Source organism: Cydia pomonella, chromosome 1, assembly GCF_033807575.1.
Source record: "Cydia pomonella isolate Wapato2018A chromosome 1, ilCydPomo1, whole genome shotgun sequence".
NCBI classification, from domain to species: domain Eukaryota; kingdom Metazoa; phylum Arthropoda; class Insecta; order Lepidoptera; family Tortricidae; genus Cydia; species Cydia pomonella.
The window spans coordinates 13,769,425-13,789,852 of NC_084703.1; the positions used below are offsets into that span (position 1 = coordinate 13,769,425).

General features: G+C 34.6%; 1 protein-coding gene and 1 long non-coding RNA gene across 2 annotated transcripts; one reads left to right on the plus strand and one right to left on the minus strand.

The window, feature by feature from the left end:
- Positions 1-5,138: 5,138 nt before the first annotated feature.
- LOC133515975 (uncharacterized) lies at positions 5,139-10,989 on the minus strand. Its single transcript, XM_061848628.1, has 2 exons — positions 10,664-10,989; positions 5,139-6,878 (listed from the first exon to the last, which is right to left on the minus strand). Exons 1-2 carry the CDS (start codon positions 10,909-10,911, stop codon positions 5,147-5,149), a joined length of 1,980 nt encoding a protein of 659 aa, XP_061704612.1. The 5' UTR covers positions 10,912-10,989; the 3' UTR covers positions 5,139-5,146.
- Positions 10,990-12,772: 1,783 nt separating this feature from the next.
- On the plus strand, positions 12,773-14,554 carry LOC133515995 (uncharacterized). The gene is made up of 2 exons (XR_009799159.1): positions 12,773-12,889; positions 14,474-14,554. It is a non-coding gene; the product is annotated as an uncharacterized LOC133515995 (long non-coding RNA).
- The last annotated feature ends 5,874 nt before the right edge of the window (positions 14,555-20,428 follow it).

Sequence of the window (20,428 nt, forward strand, 5' to 3'; positions counted from 1 at the left end):
TAATTGAGTTTTAAGAAATAAGGTAAAAAATTAACTTCGTCTGTTGCAATTTTACCGGATCATCAGCGCCATAGATATGTGTGATTCATTTAATACGTAGTACGAATTTAAAAAAAACATTTAATATGACAATGACATTGACAGCAGAGGGCCTACCGCGAACCACGTTCGACGTGTTGCCTCTCTGTCGCACTCGTACGTACGAAGAAAGTGTGACAGGGAGACAACACGTCGAACGTGGTTCGCGGTAGCCCCTCAGATCTTTAAGTTAAAAGCCGGTAAAATTAGGGTTTTTTTTATGAATACTATTTTAACGTTTAAAGTCTGTTAACTTACATAAACTAGTCACAATAGGCTTAAGCTGGTAAATAAATACTATTATTTTAATATAAAATCGGTATATATAGCACTTATACACTGTGTAAGTGCAACGAATTGTCACAAAACGTGTGAGATGGATTTGTTGCAGTCGATTATTAGCCAGCTTTGAATTAGTGACGATAATATTCTAGTTTTAGCAGTACATAAGTGTACATAATTATAGCACTATTCTTGTTCTTCCACTTTTTAAAAGGCTTAATTAAAATAGTAAGTAATATAGGTTATTACCAATCTTTCTTAAATCTGTTAGGTGCATTGCACTAACTTCGACAGCAGACATTTTTAAAATGGCAAAATATATATAATCTATATATTTTCAAAATTACCCTGCCTTTGAATTTTCCGCAATGCACTATTATAGGTACTTTTTGTATGCCTTGCCCGCCACGGAGCTATGGTGTTCCGAACCTTTGGGAGGCGTGCGCGGAGCCAACACGTAGAGCCCCTTTTGACACTAATGAAATGTATGGGGACATCAAGCGAATGCTGCCCTTGCCCGTGTGTAAGGAATATATGAGAGTCGGTGGAATCCAAAATGAACTGGCTTATTGGGTGAAAGTAATAGACTGAATACTGGGATATGGGATAAAAAACCAGGCACCTGTGGCAGCTCGCGTCTTATGCATGTTTCACTTCCACCCCTGGAGCATATTAGCTCTAACAACTTGACTCTGGCCAAGTTAAGGCAAGCCAGAGGCAGAGAATCAGACAGAGTCAGACAGGTGACAGAACTCCCCACGGTATGTGGAGTCGCTACTCCCCAACAGCTTGCCACAAGCTGTGTTGCATTATTATTCTAACTATACTAATTATTATTTATCCTTTTCTCAACTTCTACCACTTACTGAATCACCTACTCACATTACTTGTTCTTTTTTCGCAAAGGTTGTTGGGAAGAGATTGCTCTTTATCAATAACATCACCTGTTGCCTACCATAGTTTAATTTATATGCTTAATTTGTATGTTATGTTTCTTTTGATATTGGTGAGCAGTAAAGAATATTAGTATTGTATTGTATACAAGCTCTCACAAATAAAATGAGATTTGGACATTTCACTCTCTCATTATTATTTGGACATATATCAGGTCTTCTGATAACAATTGTCTCAATACATGATACTTGTTTTTAATGTATTTAATATGTCCGTGTCTCACAAAAGTTTAGTTATTAAAATATGTACTTACAATTACTTACTTATGTTACTTATCCAATGTCATCAACAGCACCACCACCTTTGCCTTTGATATTAGTTGAAAAAGAGCTTGTCTGTATGGAAATTATTAAAAGAGGAGGTACTGGTTACATCTGTATTAGAATCAAAATCAGTATTAAGATAGGATGAGATCTTATTCTTACTGCATGACCCTTACTTTGATATCTGCTATATATATATATATGTATATATATATATATACATATATATATATAGCAGATATCAAAGATATATATATATATAGTTAAGCTGGGCTTCATTACTATATGTAGTCCCACGGCTGTGGTCTGGATTCAATTTAAGACCCTCTTTGTTGATGAAGCCCAGCTTAACTAAGTAGTCAAAATTTTTCTAATCCACCATTAGGTATTTTTAAACTTTAGTTGGAATACTAAGCAAATGCTATGGGATAAATAGTTTACATATGTAATTTAAAAGTATTTGGTAGCCATTTTAAAATTTAAAGCCTTATTTATAAATTATTGTTCATAATTAAAATAGCAAATTCATTTGTTAATATCCTCCAATTAATTATAAGTTATAAATAGACTTGGGACTTTTGGATGCTCGCCGTGGTTCTAGAATCCACAGAGTCGCCATTATGTTATAATATTTTTTTCAAAGTCAAAGTGTAAAAATACAATATTATATTAGATGTCATGATTTATGCTGGTATATCGGTAACAAACACGTTATCATCACTGCAATTAATTTTATCATAAATCTATACTATTATCATACACACAAGTCACTGTCACAGTTCACAGCTGACGCGATATGCATTATATATGATTTACTTAATTATGGAAGGATGAGTAAGTCATGTCAATATTTCATTACAAGTTTGAGAAAAAGAATTTTTAATAAGTCCAGAACTCGTTTAACCCCACAAAATATAGAAAAAATAATAATTATCCATTCTTACTAGACATCTTTGTTATTGTTACCTAAAGTATTGTTTTAGTTTATTTCTTTACTACTAGTAGAGTGTTTTAGTATAATTACTTATATACATGTTATAAACAAGTTATATGCTTTGACATATCAAGTCAGGACTCTAATTAATCTAAGTGGATACCTAAGTTCTAATAAACGATCAATTTTTTAATCAATATTATTTCATTTATTTTTAAAATAATCATGGTGTTTGAAAGAGGTACTTTTAGTCCCCATTTGGTCCCCATTTAGTTACAATTTGAATGCAAATGCTTGATTTGCCCATAAAATTTGAGGAGTCCCTCCTATTTTAATTTTTAATATCTGTGTGAAAACTAAATTTGCCAAAACTAGATTTTGGCATGATTTTGGTAAAAAATTGGTTACAGTACCTACTAGAAAACTGAAATATAGGTAGAATCAGGCTAAACTAATACTGCAGCATATTTGATACCATAGAGTGTGCAAGTATTATTTCAAACGTCATAATTTCATAGTAGTTTGACGTTTATGATAAAACACTTTCACACTCTGTGCTATCAAATACGCTGCAGAGTTAGTTTAGACGTACTCTAAGGATACCATCTTGGAAAAAAATGGGTTAAGAAGGGGCGTAAAGCCGCGCAGGGAAGATTTGGCGATAGCGCGGGTTTTAATGTTTTACCTTAATATACTTCTGTTTAAAATGTTGTTTGTCAAATCTCTGCTATATCCAGCCATAGAAGTTTTTGTGGCAAAATAAAGTAAATAACAAAAATCAAATATCGACATGTCTATTATCGACGTTATCTTAGCGTTTTAGATATGTTTAACATTGTATAAAAATATAGTTACCGCGAAATACACAACACGTTCAATATCTTCTTTGATACACTCATTTATAGTTTTCTTATTTTTTGACACTGTATTCTACAGTTTACGTTTTAATTTTTAAATACTAATATATATAATATCTAAAGAAATTATGGTCGGATTTGTAATTGATTTGCATTGTAATTTCCCGGTAAATTACATCAAGTAGAATTGACAACTTTTAATTATTAATCCATGACCGACTTATCGATGTTACAATACAATACAATACAATACAAATTCTCTTTATTGCACAACCTCAGAACAAATGTACATGGAAACACATATAATACATGAAGATAGAGGTAAACAACAGGCGGCCTTATCGCTACAGAGCGATCTCTTCCAGACAACCTTTAGGTAGTGGAGAAATGAAACTTTTAATTTAACTAATTAAGAGGTGCAAAAAAACTAAATTAAAACTAAATAGCAGTAGAGACAATACCTTTAAAATTTAAGTCTACAACAGTAAGACAATGCCTATACATACATACTACTTGCATAATTATATACCTACATATATACATATATACAATACTATATAATTCTTGCCAAAAGTGATAACCAGTAACGCGGACAGAAAAACTAAGGAAGAGACTGATAATAGTCCTTACAGTACATATGGTGCTACTTTACCGCACTAGTGCGAAAATTAGCATATTACGTTACTGTGTCGAACATTTAAAGGGCCATATGTACAGTAAAACGTTGTACGATACATGTGCGAATATGTTCCTCTTGTTTCGCACTTGTATCGTAATGTACTATGGGATTTGAAAATAGCAAGGGATTGAGCGCGTCTTAGTTCTACAGGAAGAGAGTTCCGTAACCGAACAGCCCGAAAAGTGAATGAGCAATTACAAAATTTGAGGAGGAAGGAGGGACAGAAAGAAGCAAATTTTGTGAGGATCTAGTGGAATTTAAATAGCTAAAGCGTTCTTTTAGGTAACGGGGAGTGGTGGGATTAAAGAGTAATTAATAATTTCCATATTCTTTGTCTTCTTTATAATGTACCTAATTATAAAGGAGACAAAAAATATGGAAATTACGACGATGACGATGTTATTATTTGTCGATGTTTCATTTTCTCAGTACATAATTATAATTAGCATAGGTACTTCTGTACCTCTAGTGTACATTTTTTCGACAGCGAAACGTGACGTTACGCGTTTGCGTTAAGTGTCATTTTGTATAAGATTTTTGAGTTTCCAAAACGTTCCGCTTGGCGCGCTGTTCAAAATCCCATACAAAATGAGACTCAACGCCAACGCGTACGTCACGTTTCGCTATCGAAAAAATGTACACTAGGGGTACTGATCAAAAGTCTTTCACTTTTATAGTTACACGAGATAATTCAAAGTTTGTACGGAACCCTCATTGCGCGAGTAAAACGAACACGCGCTTGTGCGGCTTTTTTTTAAATAAATTCCTTGTTATTAAAAAATCCAGATTCTTCAAAAATCAAAGTGCTAACTAGTTTTTCTAACTCTGGATACCACTTTATAAGATCAGTACCCCTAGTGTAAATTTGATCGACATCATAACGTGACGAACGCGTTTGCGTTAAGTCTCATTTTGTATAGGATTTTGAGTTTCCAAAACGTCCCGCTTGGCGCGCTCTTTCTAAATCCAATACAAAATTAGACTAAACGCAAACGCGTACGTCACGTTTAGAAATCGAATTTATTTACACTAGGGGTACTGAATAGTTTTCTGAATAAAAACTTATAATAACAGCATAGTAAAAAGGTATATAATTGTATTATGGGTTTTTATTTAGATACATGTCACTTTGTATATAGTCACATAAGGCAGTCAGTAAGTCTGATTTTTTGTCAGCTTTACGGATTAAGTTATCACACAGTCTGGATCCATCTATGCCCAAATTAATGGTACCATTCGTTTGTACGAAACGCACTGGAATAAGCTCTTTGTTTGAAACGAAATAAAGACGGCCTCTTAAGTCGGATTCATTATCTGTGAAATCATTATTTGGTAACTCTTCAATGCCGTCTATTACAGTCTGTATTGTATTATTTTGACATTCCTTGGTTATTATTCTGGGTATGTTCATCTCATTTTCCTGGTACGCACTTCGCAGTTCAGAGTAAGCATTGGTGACTGAAATCTGTGGAATATTGTTGTCGTTAAACGATTCACCATCGAAAATATCTTTATCAATGATACTTTCTGTTCCCAAGGATTGTTCTGTACTTAAAGGGGTGGTCGAGATGTGGACCAAAGATGTATTGTTTAAGATGTGAATGTCATCTTTGTCACCAAGTGTCTTAACGTCTGTTAATATTGGGACGTAGGTGTGCATAAGATCTTCAGAACCCATAGTGTCTAAATCATTTTCTGGTTCTACTGTAGTTTTACTTGTGTCTAAATTATCTGCATATAATGTATTAATGGTGGTCGTCGCAATTTTAATTTTGTCCGGATAATCTATTAATAATGCATCGTCTGTGGTAGCCGTACTTGTGTCAGACATTGCATCTGCAGGGGAAGTTAAATGTTGTATTTCGTTTATATTATCCGTATTTAAACTGGTGGACGAATTCGTATTGACGGCAGCCCATTTTACGATCGGATTGTATGTAGTATCGAATGTTCCCGTCGCATTTTTCCGCACAGTATTTGTTTCGGTGCTTTTATTACTCCTTTTAGGTGATTCAGTTTCATTGTCATACAGGATATTAGACCCGAACGAGGATGTTGTATTTTCTAGCTCTGTAAACTCTGGCATGATTGTTTTGTTAGTTTTATTTATTATGTCAGTCTTATTGACATATTCTGTCATTCTTTCAACGGACCTGGAATTAGGTTCTTTTTTGGGTAACCCCTGCTTAATTTCATGGAGGCTCTTTTGTACTATAGAAGCAGGCTCACTACACCATGTTTGAATATTTTCCTCTACATCCAGATCAGACCAGTTTTTATATTTGTTTAAATTTCTGGCTTCCCAGAATTCCTGAAACTCTTTCATAAATCCATGTTGCCTTGTGTAATGTACAATCTGAAAGTCGAGACATTTAACCAAAGTCTTTTCGGTGGTGTCAAAGTCTTCAATAAAGGTATATTTCTGTTCAGCTGTTCTATCTGTATCTGCCGAATTCTGAATTTCTATATCTAAATATAACGGTGACTTTCCTGATTCCTCATCTATTCTGGTATGTGAAATTGTTTCCGTCTTTTTGTATATTTCAATATGTGCGCTCTGCGAAGGCAAGGGATCATTTAAGGACACTTTTGAAGAGTCATACTCTCTATTTATTCTATATTTTGTTTTTGGGAATAGCTTTGCCGGGTTTGAAATAAAGAAAGGCTGGGAATTAAACTGGTCTTGGATGAATTGAACTTCTGCCGGTACAAAGTAAACGCCGGTATCGTCTAAAGTGAGCGTGGATGACTCTTCGGACTCAATCACAATATTTAGGAAATCCGCACAATTACACTCCAGGGGCACAATGTTTTTGATTGGTTTGGATTCTCTGGAAAAATAAATATAACAAGTACATAATTTATTTAAAAATTCATTGAAGTACATTACGATTCATGTGCGTAAAATAGGAAATTCGTAATGAGTGACGATAAATTAAAACACGGCCGAAGGGAGTGTTTAAAATCGACTAAAGTTGCGAATTACCTATTCGCACATGCATGTGGGTATAGTATAAAGTTTTACAGTACATATGACATAGTCGATAAACTAGCACCATATGTACTGTAATATAAAAATATTTTCTAATAATAATGATGATGATGATTGATGACATACCGTACCCACTAAAACCTTTTTAAATCAATCTACTTAAGGGCGAGTCATCTTACTATTATATTCTATTATTTTAAATTGAGATTAGGTAAAATGTGCAAAGTTTTTTTAGGTTGTATTCAGGTTTTTAGCCAGAATGGAACACTTGATACTTTAAGACATGTGTTGTTACATTATGCTTCTGAGACCAATTTTTGTACATATTTTCACAATCTATTTTGAAGTTTTATTGTGTAACTAAACAATTGGACGTTGTCATCCCTTGCCTTAATACATAGACCAGGATGTCTAGATTAGTGTCGTATGCATAATTGTTAGATCGCAGTTTGACATCTGATCCTTGTAGTGGGGCTCCCAGGCTACAAGAAACCTGATGTTAGCGATAATATGTCAATGTTAGTGATGTTGCCAGACTCAAAAGTGGTGCCGTTTCCCCCACCAGCCCCCTGAAAGTCTCCTACAGAATGCCCATAGTCTAACGGTTTTAAATTATCTTAAATTCCTAAAATATTTTAATATATTTTTAAATACTTTCTAAAGCCATAATCAGCATTGAGTTATCCTACAAACAAAACGCTTTAAATCCGGAGATGCTAAGTACTTTCAGACCGGCCCTCGTATGTCACAGAATCAGTTTCTATGTATAAGGTATCATCAATTAATTACGAGTACGTCACACTTTTAGGTGTGACATGTGATATGGAGGAGGGGGGAGTGAACAATTTTGTGACGTCGCTTAACTTCATTTGTAGACAAAAAAAAATTTTTTTGTATTCGCAGTACAGCTAAATAACTGTTCGTTTTTGCAACGATATATAGTTATTATTCGTGATACTTTTTATTCCGAATCGGTTTCGTGCCGTAAAATTACTAAATTGCTATGATTAAAACTATTTTTTATTAAAATAACAATACATACTTCATTTGAATTGCTTATTTCGTTAATAACAAGATTGCCAAATGTGTGACGTGACTCCAGGGGGGAGAGAGTTGCCAAATATGACCAGATGCGATAAGGAGGGGGGAGGGGTCAAAAATTCGTGTGATGTAATAAATGGATCACCTCTAAGCAAATATATCTTATACCTTTAAACGAGCAATTCTTGTATATATATATACATATATATTTCAGGGATCTCGGAAACGGCTCTAACAATTTCGCTGAAATTTGGTATATGGGGGTTTTTGGGGGTAAACAATCGATCTAGATTAGTCTTGTTTGGGAAAACGCGTGTTTTCGAGTTTTCATGCGTTTTTCTTTCGACGCAGAATATGGTCGCTAATTTCGTGTTTTCGGCTACTGTCCGTCTGGTCCAGTGGGTTAAGTTAAGACGCGGACGGCAAGAAACAACCAGTGTTACGGGTTCGAATACCGCCCGGTGACTAACTTTTGTTTTTTTTTATATGTTCAAGTTTATATATTTTTTAATTTTTATTGTTTTTAGACAAGTTTAAAAAAATGTAGTTAATGTTTGAGATAACAATATATACTCCTCAAAAGAAAATAAGGGCCACTGAGTTTTTTGGCTGTAACATAAAACATACTTATTTTATGTGATATATATTTTTACAAAAAAATGGCATTCTTTTTTTTACAATTTAAGTGTACTTCTCTCCGAGCTTTGCTCGGTTGCCCAGGTTCTATACACTTATGTAGAAACATAGCTTTGTATCATTTATGTAAACTTGCGTGTTTTAGGGCAATATCAGAAACATTTGTTTTCATCTCGCTTACGCTTGCTCATAAAGGGTTGTATTTTAAGCATGATTAGCGGGAGAAACTGTAAACAAAACTCTAGGAAGGAAAAAAATGGCACTAAGTCATATGAACCGAGAAGGGTACCTACCTAATAGGCAAGTCAAACATTTTATTATTATTAATCAAGCTTTATATGAGTCTTACTTTATAAATACTTATGTTAGTTTTATTATTTTATTATGATTAGAAGAATAATTATTTAACGATTATTTGTATTTTTCAAACACCTTCGGTACGGTGACAGATGTCATTTCAATACATTTCTCACAGCATTTCGTAAGGTTATGAATTGTATGGAGATGATATCTGTCACCGTACCCAAGCTGTATGGAAAAATGAAAGTCCGTCATGTTTTTACGTACCTACCTATAATTTTAATATTTTGAACACTTAATTCTTTTAAAACTTTATTCCTTGCAAATGTGATTTCAAATATTGTATGTACTTAATACTCCCGTGGGCTACGTCCGTTACGCACTTTCTATTGACTCTTGTTTACAATTTTATCCATACCTGCCTCATTGAACAATGTAGGTACTATTAGATGTTATAATAACAATTTAATAACGATCTTCTTGCGTTTGGGTCTTTTCGACGAAGATTCGATGTAGGTAGGTAGGTTGTGAAATTAATGGTATGCATTTAGTCGTAATGTAAATCCGTATACTTGAGATTGATTGATAAAAATATAACACAGAAAAATTCTATAGATTTTTATTGCCGTGTGAGTCTTTTACAATTAATGTGCTGCTACATTAACAAGGGACAGGGCCAGTCAAGGGAAAGGGGACGGCAGACGGCCTAGAGGACCAAGAGAACGAGATGGCGTGACTAAATATCCGCCCAGATGGACATGACACTAAGCAACGCTTTCCATAAAGCAACCGACAGGAAGAAGTGGAGAGCTGCCATAAGGAAAATTGGCAAGCGGACTCACGATCCTCAGCAGTGAGGGATCGACTTAGAAGAGCATTAACAAGAAATTGATGTATTTGTTTTTAAATTCTAAATCTAACTCCTAAGCTGGAACAGCATCTGTTTTGAGCCTCGAGCGTTTATCCTTTCGCTTAGTATATGTCGTTACAAAAAAGGGTTTACATTTTTGTAATAAGTTTTTATTCATTTAGATGGATAGATTTTATTTAATACGATTTAATAGTTTAAATACAGCTAATGGTTTGCATTGCTAATATTTGAAAATGAATGTAACGACATTAAGTGTCATTCCCCAGAATCGGATCATTCATAATTATTTTTTTTGGAAACTAAATAAGTACCTATAGTAGCACAAGTAGCTCTGTAAAGGCTATGAAGACCAAGGGTGAAACACAGACTTGTGCAGAAATTCGCAATTGCATCTTAGACTATAGAAACAATCAAAACAATCTCATGCATGTGATAATTGTGTTGAATACCTATATAGCATCCCGCTCGAGAAATCATCCGTCTTCGAGAAATTAATAGTTAATTTAACCTAAGGAATGCTTTGCTCCCTAGTGAAACACAAATTAAATACCGTGAGGTAAATATTAATACTATCTAAAGTAACGCTATTCAATATTTCTCATTCAATATCATCGCTTAAAAGTTCCAAGTCAACCCTGACAGCTATTTAACATGAAGAAATGAGTTGAATTACTTTGCCCTCTATTGGATAACTTTGAACACCTATGTCAAAAGATTAAGAGAGCCTTTCGAGCAGGTCTGGCGAAAAATAAATAAATATATAAAGTAAAACTTACTTTGAATTGCAGTAATCATAACAAGTACGTGAAATGCCTGGAGCTGCCACAGCCAAAGACACAAGGATGGGGAAGCACACGGCCAACATCTTGGCACACTCGGACGCTACACACCACATGCAAATACTAATTAGGAGAAAAGCGTTAATATTTAAATTGGCTGTGAGCGTAGCCGTTCTGGCAATGATTCTTTTACAATGGTGACCACTAATTATTGAGCGATAAATGTTAATTTGCTTTGAAAACATCAGCTATTTGCAGCGGCATGGCGAAACGTGCCTAAGTATTAAGGTCGCAGAACATTGTTCACTGGATCGGCATGTCGCAATCGATAATGCATTGTCCAGAGATAACGGATCAGCATGCATGCTTAAGATCAGATTTCTGTAGGTTGAAATCTATAATATAAATATATAATAGAAAATATATACAACATAAATATAAATATATATGTTATATATATAACATTTATTTATCACTTCCGCTTAATATCTGTATCACCTCATCGATTATTGTAAATTAAAATGATTTAAAACAATTTCGTTTAGGTATAGGTATTTTAATTCTTTTTTACAACTGATAAAGTACGGACGCTAAGCACGAAGAATTTAGTAAATGACCCGGCTGTTCCTATCTTTATCGCACGCGCATACTTATTGCTGTCCCGTTCGCACAGTGGCAATTTGTGTAATAATGTCCTATAATAATATTTATTTATGTAATATCAGGTTGGGCCAACTATAAAACGCGATTTGTTAGATGAGTTTCCCAAACGCAGTTATTCCTTGAAGCTAATTTTCTTTTCGCATTTTTCCCCGAAACCGATTATCCTAGTCACTTTTTCCTCTGCAGCTTATTTTTACAGTCGCTTTGCTTCTCTTTCTGATATTTTTTTGTCTGAATTTTAACCTGCAGTTAATTTTTAAATTCTTTTATTTTCCTTGTTGTGTTTATTTCCGTAGCTATATTTCCTAAACGTTTTCTCCCACTGTTGCGTTTTTCTCTTGTCGTGCAATTTAATGTCCACGGCCTGCTACCAGATGTGTGTGTGTGTGTGTGTGGGAGGGGGGGGGGGGGGATGGATATATATAATTTGAAAAATAGTCGATTTGAAATGTATGTAAAGTAAAAGTAATCATAATACTTTAAATGAATAAAGGGAAGGGAATCATATATTTTTTAAATTTGTTTAGAATCCATAAGTATTAATTTTCTGATGTATGTTGTTGCGGACAAGAACGACAGGTAAGTATGGTCAATTACAAAAATATGGATACAATCAGAACGCCATAAATACGTATACACGACCTCATTGTTGATCAACCACGTTGATGTTTTGTATCGATACAATATTTGCAGCTGACCGTACACAGACATAACAAAATTAACAGGATTAGATTTTTGTGCATTATACATTATATTTATATTGTACTCGCGACGGAGGAAATCTAATCGTAATTACGATTATGAGTGTTAAATGAAAATACGAGTAAATATATTTAACAACACATCACTGTTGTGGAAATACAAATGTGAAAAGCTTGTGAAAAGTTGAAATAATTTTAGATATAATAGAAATAACTTTTAGAGGTTATGATATTTGCAGTTAGTTAATCTTGGTCTATTCTATTAGGATTCCGGACGAAATAACTAAGTAACTTTATATTTACCGAGAAACTTACTTAATATATAATCTAGGGAATTATAACAAAACGAATAAGACAAAACGCGTTTGTAAACAAATGCAAGCATGTTAAAAATTGCTTTAGGGAAATATTGCGAGCAAAAAATATACTACAGAGTAATAAAACGAAAGTGAAAAAATGCGTTTGTGAACAAATGCGATCATGAAAGTCGCTACCGAGAAATAGTAACACATAGACAGGGAAATTTAAAAAGTGGGAAAATTTGCGACAATGAATAACGGCGAAAAGAAAATTAGCTGCAAGGAATAACTGCGTTTGGGAAACTCATCTAACAAATCCTGAATTAAAAATCGATTTTTTTAATTTTACTTCCGTAGTAAACTGTACCCCTAGTGTAAATAAATTCGATTCCGAAACGTGACGTACGCGTTTGCGTTTAGTCTCATTTTGTATTGGATTTGAGGATTTGTTAGATGAGTTTCCCAAACGCAGTTATTCCTTGCAGCTAATTTTCTTTTCGCCGTTATTCACAGTCGCAAATTTTCCCACTTTTTTAATTTCCCTGTCTTACTATTTCTCGGTAGCGACTTTTATGATCGCATTTGTTCACAAACGCATTTTTTTCACTTTCGTTTTATTACTCTGTAGTATAGTTTTTTGCTCGCAATATTTTCCAAAACGAATTTTTTACATGCTTGAATTTGTTTACAAACGCGTTTTTTTACATTCGTTTTATTACTCTGTAGTATATTTGTTGCTCGCAATATTTCCCTAAAACAATTTCTAACATGCTCGAATTTGTTTACAAACGCGTTTTTAGGGTTCCGTAGTCAACTAGGAACCCTCATAGTTTCGCCATGTCCGTCTGTCTGTCTGTCTGTCTGTCTGTCTGTCTGTCCGAGGCTTTGCTCCGTGGTCGTTAGTGCTAGAAAGCTGAAATTTGGCATGGATATATAAATCAATAAAGCCGACAAAGTCGTACAATAAAATCTAAAATTTTTTTTTTTTAGGGTACGTCCCCTATACTTAGGGTGGGGATGAACTTTTTTTTTTTGCTTCAACCCTACAGTGTGGGATATCGTTGGAAAGGTCTTTCAAAACTAATAGGGGTCTTCAACAAACATTTCTTGATAAAGTGAATATATTCGGAGATAATTGCTCCTAAAGAAAAAAAAATGTGTCCCCCCCTCTAAATTTGAACCATAGGTCCAAAAAATAAGAAAAAAATCTTGGAAGTAGAGCTTAAAAAAGACATTAAATGAAAACTATAGCGGATATGATCAGTTTAGCTGTTTTTGAGTTATCGCAAAAAGTTTCCCCTTCATAGTAAAAAGACTTACTTTCATTAGGTACTGATTATGCAAATTTGCCTATTTGTTTAACTCGGGTGAAAGGTACCGTTTCATCCCTTGGTTAACAATTTACTATACTTTAAGCTCCAGTTTAGCTTATTGTGACGGAAGAGTAACTACGGAACCCTACACTGAGCATGGCCCGACATGCTCTTGGCCGGTTTTATTTTATTATTGTAATAATTAGGAGCAAAAAACAGATTTCATAAAAAATAAAGATAAATCTATTATATATATTGCAGATAAATAAGATATGTCAAAAAAGCGGGAATTTTTCACTCGCTCACTAATCTGAGCAAATAATGTAGCCGCGTTTAGTAGAATATTAGTGATATTAGTAATTTTCGGAATATCCCGATTTTCGGAATTAGCCGAGTGTACCTTACATTAAAAGATTAATATGGGTGCTACACAATTATTTTAAAATATTATGATTATTTTTACATAAATACAAATTCGACTTTTTTCAAATTATATATAATATATCCCCCCCCCCCTTCTCCCCTCTGGTAGCTGGTCGCGGACATTAAAATAACACGACAAGACGAAAAAACGGAACATTGAGAAAACTATTAGGAAATATGGCTACGGGTGAAAAAACAGATAAAAACACAAAACGAAACAAAAATAATTTATAAATTAACTGCAGGTTAAAAGTCAGACAAAAAAAATATCAGAAACAGAAGCAAAGCGACTGTAAACATAAGCTGCAGAGGAAAAATTTACTGCAGGTTAAAATTCAGACAAAAAAATATCAGAAACAGAACCAAAGCGACTGTAAAAATAAGCTGCAGAGGAAAAATTAACTGCAGGTTAAAATTCAGACAAAAAAATATCAGAAACAGAAGCAAAGCGACTGTAAAAATAAGCTGCAGAGGAAAAATTAACTGCAGGTTAAAATTCAGACAAAAAAAAATCGGAATCAGAAGCAAAGCGACTGTAAAAATAAGCTGCAGAGAAAAAAAGTGTTTAGGATAATCGCTTTCGGGAAAAAATGCGAAAAGAAAATTAGCTGCAAGGAATAACTGCGTTTGGGAAACTCATCTAACAAATCAGAAAGAGCGCGCCAAGCGGGACGTTTTGGAAACTCAAAATCCTATACAAAATGAGACTTAACGCAAACGCGTTCGTCACGTTATGATGTCGATCAAATTTACACTAGGGGTACTGTATTCATGAACGACGCAAAATAATAGACAACTTTACTTGACATTGACAACTATTACAGATCCATAAGTGGACAGGAATAGTCAAACTTGAAAAAAAGGTTAAAAAATAAGATAGTTAAGTTAGTTAAGTGTTTTACCTATACATTGTTGAAGAGGCTAGAAAGTGACCAATAAATGGATGAGTTAGTTTGAGGGATGAGCCCCAGGGGAGGCCCTCGAAGATACGAATCCATCTATTACACTTTCGGCCCAGTCATTACAAATATTGCTATTCAGGACAACTGTTAGGAAACTAATTCATTATACATACTTATAGTTTAAAATCCTTTTAAGGGATAACAAATTCATACACTTCAAAAACCTTCAAATAATCAACCTCGCAGTCGCTTTAATTTCTGTAAGCGTGTTGTGATTATTCATTTTTACTATTTTAATCCCATTCTTATAACAAAACGGTACTTATCTATCGTCTCAACAAATTACAAAAATGTCAAACATCATGGTAACATCGCGCTAATATACAAATGTATATTTTTTTATTAGAAAAAAAATGCCAATGCCGTTTACTTTATAAGCGCCTTACAGATAAGTTTCTGGACCTAAACAACCTCTCTTATTTTTAAAAGGATATCCGCTACTATATTTTACCAAATGAACTTCGTGCGCTGAGATTATTGAGCTATCAGCCAATCAGTGAGTGGAAAGTAAAAGAGTAGTACACCCAGTATAACTAAAACATTGTTGATGCATGTGGAAATGTAGACGATCTATTACCACATTTGCGAGTACTGGCTATACCTTCTGAGTATTTATAATTTTTACGGCAGGCACCTACGGTAATCTCATTATTATTTATTCATTTGTTTAGTAGTTGTTCGTAAAACATGTCAAACCGAAAAGTAAGTTTCAGCAAAAGGGTAGCTCTTTTGTAGATTATCAGACGCAGTTCCTATGCTTCAAAAATACTCTGCACTATGTACACAGCATGATTATTTATGAAACACACAGCTGATGCTTTGTACCGACCTCGCTAGCTGAATCCGCCATGTAAAATGACAGATCTATTATGGAATGATAACCTTTTTACTTTCAAACTGAGTGGCGTGCGGGGGTCGGAGATTCTTTCATAAATGAATCTCTGGCTAAATCTGCAGCTAGACGATTAGGCGTCCTTTCTAAGGTCAAGCGGTACTTCACACCGAGGCAGCTTCTTCAGCTTTACATAGCTCAAGTCCGATCATGTATGGAGTATTGCAGCCACCTTTGGGATGGATCTGCTAAGTCTCAGCTAGCCGCCTTAGATTCTATAGACAAACGCGCTAGGAAGCTTATTGGGGATGCGAGATTGGTAGAGGCTAGACTGCAGGGCCTAGAACACCGTAGAAAGGTAGCCTGTTTATCGGTATTCTATCGGTATATCGATGGGACTACATAATCTTATCCCCCCATCTCCGTTTTGCCACCGTGGGACTAGATGCGGACTTGCGTTTCACCCTTATGTCGTTACTTTACCACTGATTCGCACTAAACGCTACGCATCCAGCTTTATCATGCGAATGGCTAAGGAGTGGAATTCACTTCCTGCAAATCTATTCCCAGTCCATTATAACTTGGATCTTTTTAAATCGAGAGTGAATAGACATCTTTTAGGTAAGCATGTTCCATCCTAGACTGCATCGGCACTTTCCATCAGGTGAGACTGTGGTCAAACGCTTACCTTTTCGTAATAAAAATAAAAATAAATAATCTGTAAGCCTAAACAGTTTTTCTTCCGCATTAACCTTATAGTCCGTATCAGCACTCTTTCTCATCAGGCACATGGAATAAACAAACCCGCTCATCGCTACTTGCCGTCATAGAATAAATAGGTAACGTGGTTTTATGAAAACATCTATCACCGATCGCAATGAATAATTTGTATATATGCAAATCGAAGCAATCCAAATGGGGCAGTCAGTGATAAGGAAGACACAGAATAAATGTTGAGTTGGGAACTTTTTACCAGGAACCATGATGTCGGTTTGATAATAAAGAAAACCTACATTCAAATATAAAAACCGGCCAAGAGCATGTCGGGCCACGCTCAGTGTAGGGTTCCGTAGTTACTCTTCTGTCACAATAAGCTAAACTGGAGCTTAAAGTATAGTAAATTGTTAACCAAGGGATGAAACGGTACCTTTCACGCGAGTTAAACAAATAGGCAAAATTCCATAATCAGTACCTAATTAAAGTAAGTCTTTTTACTATGAAGGGGAAACTTTTTGCGATAACTCAAAAACAGCTAAACTGATCATGTCCGCTATAGTTTTCATTTAATGTCTTTCTTAAGCTCTACTTCCACGATTTTTTTCATATTTTTTGTACCTATGGTTGAAAAGTTAGAGGGGGGGGGGGGGGGGGGCACATTTTTTTTTCCTTTCGGAGCGATTATCTCCGTATATATTCACTTTATCAAAAAAATGTTTATTGAAGACCCCTATTAGTTTTGAAAGACCTTTCCAACGATACCCCACTGTAGGGTTGAAGCAAAAAAAAAATTCACCCCAACTTTACGTGTAGGGGAGGTACCCTCAAAAAAATGATATTTTTAGATTTTATTGTACGACTTTGTGGGCTTTATTGATTTATATATCCATGCCGAATTTCAGCTTTCTAGCACTAACGACCACGGAGCAAAGCCTCGGACAGATAGACAGACGGACATGGCGAAACTATAAGGGTTCTTAGTTGACTACGGAACCCTAAAAAGGTACCTCCAATGACCTTTATACATTTGGGTAGGTATCGGGCTCAATCTACTGTAAAAAAACTGGGTTTTTTAAAAGTAATACTTAAAAAAAGCACTTACGCCTTAGCAAAGAAAATAATCAAGTCTGCAAAATAAATGTTCACGCTCAGCCTTTTCACAGGCACTTTATAAGACAATCAAGTATATCATATGGTGCAACAGTCACACAACAAGGGTTCCTAAAATTTGAGGTTAGAAGTTTAGGAAAACTAGGCTTAGTTTGGAATAATACAGCAAAACAATTTAAGACATAGTTACACGTATGCGACGTTACATAGGACAATTTTAACATACATGCCTCGGTAGGAGAGGCAATTCGTTGATTCGTCTTCGTTGCATGACTCTGCTTCGATTTGTCCAACAAAATCTCTTCAATCAACAAAGTCTCATCCAAGAATTACCATTTACCGCAATCTCATCGCCTCTGCAATAATACGTACTATTTCTTCAACAGTAGATCATATTATTTTAGATAAAAATAAAATTGTAGCAGAATACGGGCATTGTTGTTTCTCTTATAATTGAATAGTGGATAATTTTGATTTAAAACTCAATAATGCACCATATAGTCCTTTTTCACACAGTGGTCGAAGACGAAATCCAAAAAAGGTCACGTAATATTAAACCTTTAATAGACGTTATCAGTATTAAATTAAAACAAATACAATACATTTAAGTAGGAGTACTTTAATAGTATTTTTCCTACTCCTCTACTGTTATCTGTCATTTATGCATTCATTAACACGAATATAAGAACATACATAAAAGGTTTCAAGAAAAGTCTATATTGTCTATTCCTCATAAAAGCTCTTGTGCTTTTAATCGCTATAACGTTACTGCGATTAATGGCTACCAACCTAACAAAACCAAAACGAATACAGTTTAAACTAAGTGCATTGCTGCCAACTTACAAAATATTCATTTGGTTGCATAGTAAAAATAATTACTTCATAAGTCAGAAACACGCATGTGACACCTGTAATATAGCAACACCCATAGACTACGAAGACCGCTTAGCGTTGCCTGTTAGTCTCCGTAGGCTACGGTGGCCAAAATTGAGAAAAAACTGTCCAAAAATTTAATTTAGCAAGTAGCAAGTACCAGGGCCTCATGAGTTACGAGGTGTCGCGGACCGGCCGGCCGCGTAACAAGGTATGCTCGCGCGTCTTGGATATATACTTTTGCTTTGTTTACCTAAATTAAGATTTATTTTTGTTGACTCGTAGGAAAAATATTGTATGCAACGTTGTATAAGTAGGTCAAAAAATGCTCGTGGCGTATTCCTTTACAATGTTCGCCTACGCCTTCGGCTCCGGCTCACATTGTAACTCACGCCACTCGCCTTTTTTGACCCTTCTTATACAACTGTTGCATAAAATACTATTGTGCAACAAGTACATAATAAGGGTTCTTTAAATTCATGGCAATTACAAAACATGACAAAGTCGAGTTTTGTAAAGACAGGCCCGAGATTATTAAGAGCTAATTTTATTAATGTACCGTTGCACACAACATTTTTTGTAAGACAGCAGCAAACGCCTATAATGATAAATAAAATCAAAGGAAATAATCAGTAAATCAGCATCAAAATTACCAGATCAAATAACGTTTAATAAGTATCTACCATTCCGTAACAGCTCAACAAAAAGTGATGTCTTTAATATAGAACAAGTAAGACTGTAAAAGATATATTTTTGAGCGCGAATTTTAACAATTTATCTATATTTGGAAAAGTTATCCGGAATATCAGATCCTATTAGCGCGTTGTTTCATACGCTACTTTTGATGCTGACTGTATTATATTGTATGAATATAATAACACTGCTGTCATGAGCCCTGTATGAGGCTTGTCCCAAATCCAGCGCTACTATGCAGTCATTTAATTGACAATTAGATGTGCTGGACTAGAAAAAAGATATTTCGCATTAGGTATCGCTTACAAGTTTGTAGGAAAACCAGCCGTATAACATGATTCAACCGTCATTCCTTTCGCGAAAAAATCAAGTGTACTTTTATGTTGAAAAACTTCACTTCGAACACAGATAAATAAATTCTATATTTGACATCGTTAGCTGCATAGGACCTAAGCCTACTTACATTACAACTTTTTTCATTCTTTGGCACTGACATAAATGTACTACGTACTAGACACGCTATCGAGAACAAACTTTTTTTTTTTTTTTGTTTTTTTCCCTTAAATGGCTTTTACTCTTCGCTTATTTAGCAAGGTGGATTCTGCCAATGTCGAGGTGTGGACTTTTGACTTATGTGAGCAGAGAATGTTCAACAAACTTGTGTCCGCCATTTTCCGCGTTTGACGTCTGTCACTAAGCTTAAGAATAATAGCTAGTCGGAGACGAAACTGTTAAGTATGATAACTGTTCATTTTCTGCCTAAATACGTACTGTAAAGAATCTAGATTAAATTTATTTATTTCTATTAAAGTGTAAGTAATGATTTTTGTTTCTTTTGTGACACTACCGATATTAAAATGTATAAAGTACTTAGTCCTAAAACCTTTTGTGTTTGACTCGAGAGTCAAACAAAAGGTTTTAGGACTACTTTATAAGTTTTAATGGTATATTAAAATTAATATACCATTTTTGTGTACATATTCTGCAAACAATAAGGTAGATTATCATTAGTGCCTTTGTGTTACATCTGCGAAATGTAATCTATGCGCCAAAGCAAATGGTGAGTGTTTAAAGTGACGTTTCAAAATAATCTAAATAAGCTTAAAACAAAACATTTTTCGCAGTGGATTGTTATTATATTGCTTTTATTATGTTTCTAGATTTTATTAGAATACA